This window comes from Merops nubicus, unplaced genomic scaffold, assembly GCF_000691845.1.
Source record: "Merops nubicus isolate BGI_N331 unplaced genomic scaffold, ASM69184v1 scaffold4265, whole genome shotgun sequence".
Taxonomy (NCBI): Eukaryota; Metazoa; Chordata; class Aves; order Coraciiformes; family Meropidae; genus Merops; species Merops nubicus.
In genome coordinates, this window is record NW_008607471.1 from 1 (window position 1) to 13,361 (window position 13,361).

Below are 13,361 nucleotides of genomic sequence, written 5' to 3' on the forward strand. Positions count from 1 at the left end.
TGCTGCAGCGGGGCCCGGCGGCTGCCTGCGGGGTCGCCCCGGGTGTCGGCGTGCAGGACTGCAGCTGTTCCCCTACCCGGGCGGCCCCTGTTGAGGTCAGAGCTCCTGTGTTCGTTAATTTGTTGTTAATGAAAGTCCCTTTTAGCTCTCGATCCAGTCCCCTGCCACGGACATTTCCAGACGCGACAGTTTTGGCCCTGGCTCCTGCTCTGCAGTTCAGTACCGGGGAAAAAAACTGTGGTCAAATAATCCTCCTTCAGTTCACCTGCAGCCATTAATAACTTCTTAGCATTAATGTTTTCTGTAACTTAATTGTAGTGATTTAGGACTTCCAACTTAAGTAATGCTCAGTTAAGCAATAATTGGTGTCCCAGGTGGGACAGCTGGGATTGAAGTGATGGAGCAGTTTACCATGGTAGAGGAATCTGATCCTAGTGGAGGTGGAATGGGATATAGTATGAGGGTCGAATTATAAGGTTGATAAGGAATAAACCAGATTGCCAAACTTTCTTTTGTGGTCTGGGTGTAAAGCAGTGGGGCTGATGCTCCTTTTTGTGAACCTTTTGTAGACGCCTGTGTTGTCTGGAATTAATTTAAGATGCTGCTGCTAAGCCAGGACAGCAATACATTCCACCCACCTCACTCTGCCTTCCCAGCCGCTTAAATACAGGCAGCCCGCCGGGAGACACGGAGGTTAGGCCTGCTTAGGCCCTGCCTCTCTTTGTTGGAGTGAAATTGGATGTACTGTTTTGATTAGTGACATGTGCAACTTTAAGGTTTCTTAAACTTAGTTTGAATTGTTTTAACCTTTCCCTGGCAATTTACTGAATGATGGTAACCAAATTAGAGATAACAAATTTACTTAGCCAAATTAATATAAATTTGTTTATAGAGACAAGTCATCGGAAAGATGGTAAATACTGATGGTGCCACATTTGTCATTTTATTGTTGTTCAAATGCCAGGAATACCGTTGGCTTTGGTTTTGAAAAGTTTACTTAATAGTTTGACTAGGTGCCCTTGAAGCCACAGAACATTTTGCCATTGATATTGACTGTTAAGAAAGTCGTTCCTTAATCTGCTTGAAATCAAAAGGAGGAATTTGGTATGTGCATGTTGAAATGATTTCTGTTGGCATCTTTAGGCACCTAACATTTGATCTAAGTTCCTTCTCTCCAGGAATTTGAAGGTATATTCTGCAGGATATTTTCTACGTTCTCCTTTTTTACAGCAATGATTAAAAATGAAGTGATAACACTAAATGTTGTGAGAGGCAATAAAGTTGAGTTTAAAAGGAGATTGTCAAGGGATGTACTTGTACAATGTCAAAGGAGAAGAAAGAGTTCCTTTCTGGGAACTGAGAGGATGTCTGGAATGTGGCCAATATTCACATCATAGAGAGTACATCAAGCTGTACTAGGAGACATCCGGTGATGAGGGTTTTAAGGGTCTCTCTTAGGATAAGAAAATAGATTATAGGACCACAGGATTGTAGTTCATATGAGATGGAACTTCAGGAGGTGCAAAGAAGGGTCAGCCATGAGGCCAGACCAGGTTGCTCAAGGCTTTATGTAGTCAGGTCCTGAAAACCTCAAAGGATTTGAAGACTGCATAGCCGCTCTGGGCAAGCTGTTAAAGGGCTTGATTGTCCTCATGATTAAAAAGTTTTTTCCCCTGTATCTAGTCTAAAACTCTCTTGCTTTGGTTACCATAAGAAGCATGTTTCTGTTGTTGGAAATCCTTCTTGCTGTGTAGGACCTGGTATCTTTGGGACACTGAGTTCTTCCGAGTCCTAGGACATGACTAGAAGTAGTGTGTACTTTGTGCCTGTCAGGCTCCTGGTAATGGCAATCAGTTTTGGCCTTACGGTCTGAAAGGGGGATGAACTCGGCTCTGTTCTTAAAAAGTAGTTGAATAGCAGTAGTAGAAAGGGAGATTGATCTATCAGTCTTTGAGCTAGCTTGGCTTTCAGCTGTGTGCCAGTACTGCTCGTGGGTATTTACCTTGAGTTGGGGCAGGCTTTGTGGCCTGCCCACACACTGTGGGGGCTGACAATCTCAGTGATAGCCTGCCATACTTGTACCATTCTGTTGTGACTGTAGTCACACTTCCTAAAGGCTAATAAAACGTTACAGTATCAGTACAGGGTGAACTTTAAAAGGTGCTTCTGTTCCTTCCTACCATTTAAAAAGAAACAATTTGCAAAATTAAATCTTCCTGCAATTACTGTGGTAGTTAAAGATGGGCTTTTAGTGTAGAAAATTAATCTTGTGTGCTGTTTGTTTCTTCTCTGTTTTTAGGAGTTGGAAAGACTACTTTGATCCAGAAAGTCACTCAAGCTCTAAAATCCTCAGGCATTCCCATTGATGGATTTTACACAGAGGAAGTTAGAGAAGGTGGCAGGAGAACAGGATTTGATGTAGTCACTTTATCTGGAAAACGAGGACCTTTATCTAGAGTGAGGTACTGAGGTTTTAATAACTAAGTGGCTTACTGTTTTATGCTTCTGCTCTAGTCTGTTGGCATGTTAAATGCTCCTCCAGAAGGTGATTTCCAGCTTCTATGATCAGGTTCTTTGTTCAGTTCTCATGTCCTGGCTGATACTTCTATTGTGTAGGTAGACAGTGTCTCTATTGCATAGTGAAATATTGAAAATGTGCTAGGGAAGGGTGTTCTCTCTTCACCAGATAGAGAGGAAAAACTGCTGAGCCTTTTCTTGTGATGCCAGGTCTCTTTGGGATACAGTAAGTATCTTGTTGTAGGCAGGGAAGATTTTTTTTTTTGTTGTTCCACCAGCTGATTTATGGAATTGGAAGTGGAAAGTAAAAGAGAAATTGCATGTAATGCTGTTTTAAAGAGCACTGACTGGCCCACAAAACCCACTTGTGTATTTTAAGAAAAAGGAGAGTTTCAGAGCCCCACTAAGAGAGAAGCCTTTGAAGTGCAGAGGGACTTGCAGTGTCTTCTGATTCACTAGACTTAGTTTTTCACATGTTGTGCAAAACTTAAGTCTCAGTCCAGGTGTGACATTAGCACCTCATTCAGACGTAGTTGATCTGACTAATTTGCATACAGCTGCTAATAAAGGAGGCTCACCTACTGCCCTGCAGCATATGCAAACGGAGTATTTTTCCAAGATTGTTTTAGAATTTTGCAGCCCGTACTGAGATTTGGCTACTGCTGGGATGCTGTCTGTGTTACAGGCATGTAGTTTGATTTTAGTGTAAATATACCTGCTGGCTTTTAGATCCCATCATCCTTTCTACACTGTTCAAATTTGAGCTTACACAGTTGTGAAGGCAGTTTATGGAATATTTATTATCTGAATGTATACTATCTGCAGTATGACTTCATGGATGATTTACAGAGTTTCTTTCTGTAGAAGAATTAAGGGGATTTGACTTATTAGGATAAATTTTCATAAATCCACTTGAAATGACTGCAATATATTCTCACTAATCTTATTACTTAGACGAAATTGTGTGTCTCTTTTTCTGAATTCAGTTCTGATTCTTCTACTTCAAGACGTGAATGTCGGGTGGGACAGTACGTTGTAGACATTGTTTCATTTGAGCAGCTGGTTCTACCTATGCTGAGAAATGTGAGTATTCTATGGAAGCTGCTGAAGAATGGATGCTTTGTGATAATTGGTGTTATTGGAAGGCCCTTGTAGAGCACTAGGGTTTGATATTTATATCCTATTTCTTGGGTATTGCTGATACTTATTGACTTCATCTGGAAGGGCAAATCTAGCTGCTTCTCCTGTGTTGTGGCATTGGAGACATCGCAACCCCCTCTCGTTCTTGATCTGACATTGTCCTGTGAGTGGGACCTCCTTGCCCTGAGAGATCACCGATAGGAAGCTCTTTCCTTTGAGGCTGCCTTGCATATTGCAGAGCAAACCACGTGTACAAGTGGCTTACCACACAGAGCTGGTGGAGTCAGTGGGTCCAAGAAAAAGGCTTTTGCTGCTGCTTGTCTTCCTCACAGCCTTTTCTCCCCCCTCTTGCTCTGATTCCCATCTTATTCCAGTAGAAACATTTGTTTCTTGAATGATTCTTTTTGAATTACCACTGTGTAAGTATTTGCAGAGTGGTAGGTTTTAACTGATAGTGGCAGCCTGATAGTTTTGTCTTCAGGTTGCTGCACAAGGAATGCTCCTTGTGCATTTCTTGGGCAGCAGCCTAAAGACTTTCCACACAGTCTTTTTCCTATCCTCCTAACATTGTTATTGCCTTTTTCCTTCTCCTTCCTCTTTATTACTCCAGCCTTTCCCCTCTCCAAAATTAAATACGAACAATTCTAATTTTGGTAATAGCATATAAAAAACAGTGTGCAGCAGTTCCTGAGGTGTGCTACTAAAAAAATCCTATTGTGATTTTTCTACACTGCTAAAGTTCAAGGGGCCAATGAAGAAGGGACTTCTTAATGAACTTTGAAAGAGCAAAAATCCAAAGAGGTGCAAGGAGCAAATATGAGACTGAGGATCTGATTCTTGGTTTTGTGAAGGAATGTGAAAGTCTGAGAACAGGGAAGCAAAGACATTATGGGCAAGTAAGAAAGGCAATATTAATAAAATGGAACAATTTTTGTATGTTTAATTTCGCTGTACCTTCATTTACTATGTTAGTGAATGGAAGGATAGTTTAATAGAAGACTTCATTAAGCCCTTAGCTTAGAATCCTTTTACTGCTGCATTAATGTGAAGTCCAGGAGAGATCTTGCTAGAAGAGTGTTAGCAGTGCTGATTTTTTTCTGGTTGTTACCTAGCTTTCTGCAAGTACAAGAGAGGGAAGAGAAGAAGGAAAGGGGCCAGGAGGGTCGGACAGTGCATGACACTGTTCTCATTGGAAGTGCTGTTAATCAGCTGGGGGGGAGTGTGGTCATGCACGTAGGTGGCACAAAACAGGAGAGGAGGAGAGTGAGGAACATCTGAACTGACACAAGAAGAGACAAATGGAAAAGTGAGGGCTGGAGAATCACAGGTATGGTCTGGTTTGATCAGAGAGCAGCACAGAGTGGGCATGTGCCCATTTAGTCTTGAAGATGGCTTCAGCTCTTAAGACTTGGATCTCATTCACTCCAGTGAGAACAGGAGTAGATTCTACAATGGATGATCCCTCTGGTTCTGGAAACTTTACCAGGCAGGACTGAGGTTTTTTTTTCAAAGAAGAATGCTCTTGTTTCTCAATGTGTGACCTAGTGACTAGTATTGGCTTTTTAGCTCTCTGATCTGTGAAAGGATTTTAGATAAAACAGGTACTCAGCAGGGACTTGGCTTGAAAAGATTTTAAGATGCATGTTATACAGTTCTTCCACTTTCCCAAAAGCAAATACTGTGCTTTCACATGGGAAAACATTTCAACTTTTCAGTTTTTCCTTTTTTTTTTTTTAGGCTTTGTGTAATATGGCTGGTATTGCTGTGTATTCATGGATTTACAGTGATGTTTTGACTTGAGTTGATTTCCTCCTCACTTTATAGATAATGGAGTACAGTTCTCAGTTAATCTCACCAAGAGAGGGTAGGCAGTGCACTTCCTTTTCTGTTGAAAAGTCCTCAGCTTTCTGAGTTGCCTTTCCCTTGGTAGCAGTCACCCACATTTTCTCCTAGACTTCCCTGCTGCTCACACCAGCCTGCAGCACAGTACTGTTTGGCACAGTATTCATTTCATGAAAAAAGCAAACAAACCACACATGTGGTTGATCATTGGTATGCTGCCTACCCTACTACTGAGGGATTGGCTAGGAATATAGAGTAAGCTGTATCTGGACAAAGAAATAGAAGATGACCTTTCTGCTATGAGAGTAGCTTGGCTAGTAGGTGAAGTACAGTTTTCGATTGTCTAATAGCTTTTGTGGGACCATTATGAGAATTTTGCTTTGAATGAAAACTGATATTATGGCTATTTCCTATTGTAGTTGGCATTTATGCTGTACATATGTTTTTATCTTTCCAAAAATCTGTGCTGAAATAGAAATTGCAGATTTTTAAGTCTGTTGGTTGTCAGCAGCAGCTTTGACTCTTCTCCTTTCCCCGGTATTACAATTGAACTGATTTCTTGTGGAAGTATTTCTTTTATTAGCATAGAAAATAGTTCTGTTTCTTGTTCTAAGTTTTGTGTTGTTTCCAGTCTCCTGATGCACTTTTCCACAGGTAAACCATGGCAGTGATGCAGAGAAGAAAATTTGTGTCATAGATGAGATTGGTAAAATGGAGCTCTTCAGCCAGGCTTTTATACAAGCTGTTCGTCAAACGCTGACTGGCTCAGGGACCGTGGTGCTTGGAACTATTCCCATACCTAAGGGAAAGCCACTGGATCTTGTTGAAGAAATAAGAAGCAGGAAAGATGTTAAAGTGTTCAACGTGAGTAATATTTAATGTCCTTAAAGAGACTTCTGTTCTAGGTGGCTGGTTTGTGTTTGGCTCAGTTTAAAAACTTAAATGTTACTACCAATTGATAGCTCTGGGTAGCAGATATGAAATAATTTTTTTAGTTTCCATTTTATTCTTAACAGGCAGGTGTTCACCTTTATAATAAAAAAAAAATCACATTTGGCACTTACTGTAGCAGTCTCACACAGCTGGCTTTGCTTGTGAGAGGCTATAGAAGTAATGACATATTTGTTTTAAAAGGTTTTCTTGTTGTAGTGTTATTGCTGTGTAAGTATTCATTATTCCTAAGAGTTAAATCTTTTAAAGTACAGTCAGATTTTTAATTTTTTTTTCCCCAGTCTGGCTTGCAGAAATATTAGTGCTAATCGTATTCAAGAAAAAGAAAAGGCCATTTGCAGAAATGATTTATAGAAGAAAGACACTTGTAAGTGGAGCATACTTTCTCTGGAGTCAGTGAACCAACTTTGGAATTCATTATGTTATTTTTACAGACATAAATTTCAGAATATTAGGGCCTCAGAGTGCATTTCTGATCAGTTACAGGGAGGTTCTCAAAAAACCTACCACAACAGAACACAGCCTGTTCACAGTGATACGTGTGAGGTGTCCTTAACATCTGCAGGTGTCCCGGAGGCTGCACAAAACCAAGCTAAAGGCAGCCCCTACTCCCTTGAGTTATTTTTCTGCTCGGTGTGTACTATTTGTAGTAGAGAATAAAGCTACATATGCAAAACTGAGCTGTGCATTATAAATTCAGTAAGTGGGACTTACACGTCCTGGCTGACTAACAGGGGTAATACTCTGTAGAGCAGAACACTGTTGCAGTTTATGCTTTATCAGATCCATGTCACAGTGAGAATGCTTACTCTGTTTTCATCCAAGTGAATGAGGAAGGAAAAACCACTATCTCAACAACTTCATGATGAATGACCCTAATTACTGCAAAGAAAGCAAAGCCTCCATCTTTTTTCCTCTTCAAAGTGGGATTAATAAAACTGCAGCATTCAGAAAAGCTCCTCAGCTTTCCTTTAGTTGGTGGTCCCACCATCATCTTCAATTTCTGTTTCTTTTAGATTAAATGCCTGTTCAATGAAGTGATAAAGGAATCATAGGAGCAGAGACGAAGAAAGATTCCTTTTCTTGCATAAACATTCAGCTCCTACCATTCCTTTCAGAGATAAAACCCCAGGTTTCCCACTGACAAGCTGATGTGTGTAAGTTGTCAGACTACTGAACAGGGACGCAGATGAATGTTGAGTTTCTATGACCTCCTTTACAGCAGTAGGCTGGCAGAAGAGGGAATGAAGAATGCCTTTCTGGAAGGAACAGTCATTCTGTGCTTAGGCTGCAGTCACAGCAGTGTGTGTGTTTGGCCCTCTCTGATGAGGAAACACAGTACTAGAAAACAGCGTTCGGCTTTTTAAGGAAGCTTTTGAGGTTTTCCATTGTCTCATTTTTTTAGGTGATGTTCCGAGTCCATGTGCCACTCAGCCCAGGGTTTGTTAGCTGTATCCCTATCAGTCTGCTGCTAGATCTTCCTCTGAATTACTGACTACAGCCAGGAGAAGTCTCCCTGTAAATTTTGACAGAGGAGTGTTTTTCTCTAGCTAAAAGAAACCCTGGCTAAAAAAGTGAGCTATCCTGTTTATGCTGCTGGGATGAGGACGTGCAGGTTTCTTTGTTTAAATAGTTTTCTTGTGAATCTGTTAGCCAAAAGCATGGGTGTGAAACGTGTGCCAGACTGGGATAACTCCCAGGTGGCAGAGACCAGCTATACTGAAGTCTTGTTTCAGAGAGCATCTGCCTTGCTTGCTTCAGTGACACACTGCGTGCCCTTTCCCAGCTACTTAAAATGTGTGTGTGAGCAGGAACAGGACCTGGCCGTGGGGAGCCAGAGGTGTTCCTGGCTGAAGTAAATACTGGATCACCAGTGTTCTTCAAGGGCTATGGCATGTGGAGAACCTGGAGTGCCCAAATAGCTCATGGTCAGTAATTTCTTACTAACTTCTGTGGTGCCTGGAAGCATGCAGAAGTAGGTGGCTACCTTCCAAAGAGTTTATGCCTGCTTTGTCATTTGAATGCAGCTTAACCCCATATTGTGACAAAGCAGAGTTTTCTCATCCTTCTCTTAGTGTCACAAGGACAGTTCTGATGTTGACGCTAAGTGCACAGAGGCAGCTGTCTGGGGTTTTACAGTCCCTTCTGTCTTGAAAGCATATGCAGTTGGTGTAAATGGGCCCAGATGCCTTAAAAGCAGTTGAGGACATGGTCCCAGGTGTTTAATTTATTATTGCGTTTAGAACACTTAATGATTTGGGCTCTGTTACTTAACACACTTCTTGCCAGTGTTGCCCAGTTCTGTTTTACTGAGAACTAAACTTGCCAGTGAAACTACAGAGGCTCTTTTTGCACTGCCCGGGTCTGTGTAGTTTTGCAGACACAATGTCATAAATAGGATCAGATTATCCTTAGCAGCTGGCAGATATTATTTTTCTCCCGTTTTCCTATCTATTAATTTTGCTTCTGTGAAACCTATTAGTGAAGTTTGGTTACCTGTCTTTTAAAAAAGAAAATAAGTAGTTCAATGGATCAGAAGAGAAAAGGGTCAGTTTTTAACAGGCTGTTAAAGAGGGGTTTCCTTAATAGTACTGTAACAGGGGAAGAAAGCTTTTGTCTTCTACTGTTGCCTGCTTGGAGTTTTGGTGATAGTTTCCCTCAAATTACCTCAATGCTTATTATAAGAAGCATCTACAGTTATTTTCAACTCCCTGTCTAAAAAATCTACCAGTCTATTTGTACATTCAGTGCAGACACTGGGGGATTTGTTCTCTCTGGCAAAGCTGCCTGCACAGAATCTCCAAATCTTAAGAGGAGATGTATCTATTAAGCAGCCTATGTAAAAAACTTGAAAATTTCCCAGCTCTTGGCACTTTCTTTCCTGCTGCTCTCACTGGACTTCTGGCACATAGGTATGGAAAAGGGATAGATAAAATGTAGTATTGTGGGTTTTTGGCTGCGAGACAGTGGGAAGAGCTATTAAATCTTCAGAAGGTCCTTTGAAAGTCAGGATATCAGGACACTTGCTGTGAGATTTAGAGTTTGCCTGGTCTATGCTCTGTGCCTTGTTTACCTTGGAGTCTCTCAACAGCCTTACTGAAGAGTAATTCCATTCTTTGTTGTCTTGCTCTCTTTGTTGTTCTGGGGTTTTCTGTTTATCTTATAACAGGCTTGGAATGATAATAAACCCAGCAACATTTTCAGGCAGATCTTTGCTTTCATTCCTTGCTTCTTTATTTTTTTAAATGTCACTTTTTCATCAGTCCCATGTTGATCTGCTCTCTTGAATTCAAGAGGCATGGGTGAGACCACAGTCTCTAGGTTTCATAGTCTTGGTTTTCAGCATTTGGATAGGATGTCTGTGACTGAAAATAGCAGGAGGCTCCTAGGGCCAGATTCCTTAGGTAGGACTGTCACCTATTTAAAAATAACAACAATAACAGCAGCAATAAAACTACTTTCCCGTTCAGTATTGGCTGTAGTACTGGAAAGGGTAGGAACCCTTGTGCTCAGACCTTAAATGCAGCTACAGGGGAGGCAGTGAAACCTTGCTGGTAAAGAGTTTTATGCCATGCATAGTGTGGTGTCTCTCCTTGTCAAACAGCATTTCTCAAACTTTGTTAAAAATACAAATGGCTTGGTGTTTGTTTGTTTGTTTTTTTTTTTCTTTTTTTTCTTTTTTTGGCTCATCTGTCTTTGTCAGATTTCTTCCTGCCCTCTCTGCAGGGATCTGAACAGTGGGGAAAATTTCTGAGGCTTTTTAAAATGAGGCTTTTGCTGACACTTCACAGTCGCTTGTTAACCCTTTCACCACCTCAGCCATTTAGTTAGCAATGCATGGCACTGTGGGTCACTGGGCTACAAAAGCCCCCCAGGTTTCTCAAGTAGTCTTAATCCTTTATCAAGGTGTTTCTACCCTGTAATCTGGGATTTCTCAGAACACAGAGTTGTGCTGCTACGCTGGTTTTAAATTTTTTCATTGCAGATGTTTCTGACTGGGTCTGGCTTCCTAATAAATAAAACTCTTTCAAGTACTGAAGGTGCCACTTTATAATAGGAAAATTATATTTGGTAATTGAAAAGGGTTTACAGTAATGAGAAAAGTACACACTGGTGCTTCAAGTGATTCTTGTTAGTTATTCAAGCCCTGAATAATACTGCAAAATACCGTAGGTAATTAAATCAAAGTGATCACCGAATATTCAATTACATATGTAGGTTTGTGGGTTTAGGTTATTGTGTTCTCAGTAGCAGAAGAAGGCAGGTGTTTGACACTCAGCATTCCTCCACTGAGACAAGAAATACATTTGAATTTCTGCTTTGTTTGTTTTTTGAAGTAAATGCTGATACAGAAGTTATTCGTCAAATTACATCACTTTTAATTTCTCTTTCTCTAGGTTAGTAAGGAAAACAGAAACAGCATTTTGCAAGACATCTTGGCAGCTGTAGAATCCTGCAGAAAATGAAGACCTTTTCTTGCCTGTAAACACTAAAGCTTTTCTTTTCACAAAACATTACAACATTTTGTGGATGTTTTAAAGTCTGTCCTTCCTGCTTTAGGCCCTGGGGGCTTTACTGGATCCTCTCTTCAGTTGCAGTATGAGAAGGGTTACCTGGAATTTTAAGGAAACTTCCTGTAGTCCCAAGTGAAATTTATAGAATTCTACTTCATGAGGAAAAGTGACCAACTACACTCTCGTAAGTGGTCCAGACAGTAGTTGATAATGGGCTGCATTTTGGGTTTATTTTTAAGTTTTTGATAGCAATCCTGCCTCACACCCCCTTAAAGAAAAAAAAAAAAAAAAAATCTTCAAGGTGATGAAGTTCAGTCAAATTGTGACTTTTGCTTTTCAGGCCAAGTTTATTAAGTCAGTGTCAACTTAGTACTGCATTTGTCTATATGAGTTTTACAGTCTCTTATGTTTATAGATATTGTTTGGTTGGTTTTTATTTTTCTTATTCAATTTTGTATATACTTAATGGTTAATGGTGAAATAAGAAGTGTTTGGGAGTATTAGACAATGTGTTTCCCTATGAGGTGTGCAAACATGTTCAGGAAAAGTGCTTACCACTTAAATCAGTTTTGTATGATGTGAAAACAGAATTCCCTCCCATGTGCACACTTGTTCATTGTATGATTTGTAGTCCTCACTGGCTGTAAAAAGTTGCTAAGAATTCAGTCATCTCTTAACTTTTTTTTCTGTTCAATTCCACAGCTGTTAAAATGTAAAACTATTTAAAGGCGTTTTCAAATCTTTTTTGTTATTTATTTCTGACACCCAAGACACTGACTCGCAAGGCTGTAGAGGGCTGGATGGAGAGAGGCATTTTTACAGGTGCCCTGGAAACAGCTGGGAGCATGGAGGGAACGTCCTTTCCTATATTCAGAACAATGTTCTGGAACAAACGTGGCCCCTCCACAGATGGTAGGAGGTGCGTGCCATGTTAAAGGATGCCGTGGCCTTGTTCCTTGACTGCCCTGTGACACTACCATCCTGCCCAAATCTGTTTGGATGGTAGTATCATCTTCATCGTATTTGGGAAAAAGAGAAGTCCTCTTAGGGTCCCACTTGTTTGAGAACGTACAGCTCCTGGCTGCTTTTTGCAAAATATGGTTGTGCCCTGAAGGTATCACTAATCCCTTAATTTATTCAGGCATCTTACGTAGACAAGACATCTTGTTAGAGGTGATGGACTTGGGACCCAAGTAAACTTTTTCAGGGCTATGTGCCATAGACTTTTGAACAGAAACCTCTCTGCACTTAAATATTGCATGTCCTACTGTTTCAGTGTTAAGTCTCTTAAGCTGTAAAAGAATAGTTCTGTCAATGACTAATTCATTAGCCAAAGTCTAGCAAGGTTTTAGTGTGACTGCAGTCGAGTCTTAAATGAGGACTGACCTTTAAAGCTAAATGAAATGGAGATATTTGACAGCTTTCTGTAGAGGCTAGGGAGGGGAGTTCCTTGAGGAGTGATGACAGAGCTCATTTTTCCAAATTCCAGTTCAGCCAGTGTTGTTGGGAGTTCATCACTTAAAGTGGAATTGTTCCTCACAAAAGTAGATCTATTGCCCTGCCTGTAGTGCCGCGATGCCTACTGTAGTCCCATCATCTAATAGACTGGAAGAAAAAAAAAAAATTATAACAAGAAGCCTGGGGAACTTTTGACCAGTGTGCTTATAGTACTTTTTGGCCATTGTCTCCTGGTAGAAGGATGACCTTTTGTAGGGAGGGTAGTTAAGTCACTGGGAAAAAAATCTAAAATGGAGGTGGGTTTTTCCTTCACTGGGACTGGGAGTGAAGCATCAACCCCTTTAAATCAAAGAGTATTTCTGCTACTGACATCAGTGGCTCTTGCTTCCTGCTACTTATCTCAAGATTGGTGAGAGTCATTAATTGTTTTTTTTTTGGTTTTTAAGCCCATCTTCCCTCTGAGCAAGAGTGCATCTCAAGAGAAATAAAGAGAAAAATCTGTGGTCTGTGTTCAGTGGGGCATTCTAGATGACCTTAACAGCCACGTCTGGCCTTTAAATCTGAGACAGTCCTGAGGAAATGATTTGCCTGTTTCAAATATACATTGAGTGAGAAAGTCACAGTGCCAACTGAACCTGGCTTTTATGACACCCTGTGTTTATACTTCAGAGGTAAAAATATATTGTCTGGTCTTTCACTAGTAAAATATTTGGAAGGCCTTGAGCACTGTAACAACAAACAGAGCATTCACAATTCCCTTGATGGGCCTATTTTACTAATAGCAGACATTTGGTGAAAATAACCTCTGATGTACCAGCAAGATTCCAGATGACAACATTAGTGCACCTGCAGGTTTTAATTGGTGCAAAAAAAGGGATGAATATGAGGTACCAATTACTCTCTTAAAGCCTGAGAATCAAGGATGTTTTTTGGCAAGGA

General features: G+C 40.6%; 1 protein-coding gene across 1 annotated transcript; it reads left to right on the forward strand.

The window, feature by feature from the left end:
• The first annotated feature begins 397 nt into the window (after nucleotides 1–397).
• On the forward strand, nucleotides 398–11,136 carry NTPCR (nucleoside-triphosphatase, cancer-related). The gene is made up of 5 exons (XM_008939936.1): nucleotides 398–455; nucleotides 2,300–2,462; nucleotides 3,504–3,600; nucleotides 6,154–6,363; nucleotides 10,848–11,136. Exons 1-5 carry the CDS (start codon nucleotides 398–400, stop codon nucleotides 10,914–10,916), a joined length of 597 nt encoding a protein of 198 aa, XP_008938184.1. The 3' UTR covers nucleotides 10,917–11,136.
• The last annotated feature ends 2,225 nt before the right edge of the window (nucleotides 11,137–13,361 follow it).

What these genes read in the sequence shown, in the direction of transcription:
- NTPCR (XM_008939936.1), top strand. Translation starts at nt 398, where the DNA reads ATGGAGCAGTTTACCATGGTAGAGGAATCTGATCCTAGTGGAGGTGGA. An exon ending in TGGAGGTGGAATGGGATATA is followed by an intron (nt 456 to 2,299) that starts GTATGAGGGTCG and finishes CTCTGTTTTTAG; the next exon opens with GAGTTGGAAAGACTACTTTG. An exon ending in TTCTACCTATGCTGAGAAAT is followed by an intron (nt 3,601 to 6,153) that starts GTGAGTATTCTA and finishes ACTTTTCCACAG; the next exon opens with GTAAACCATGGCAGTGATGC.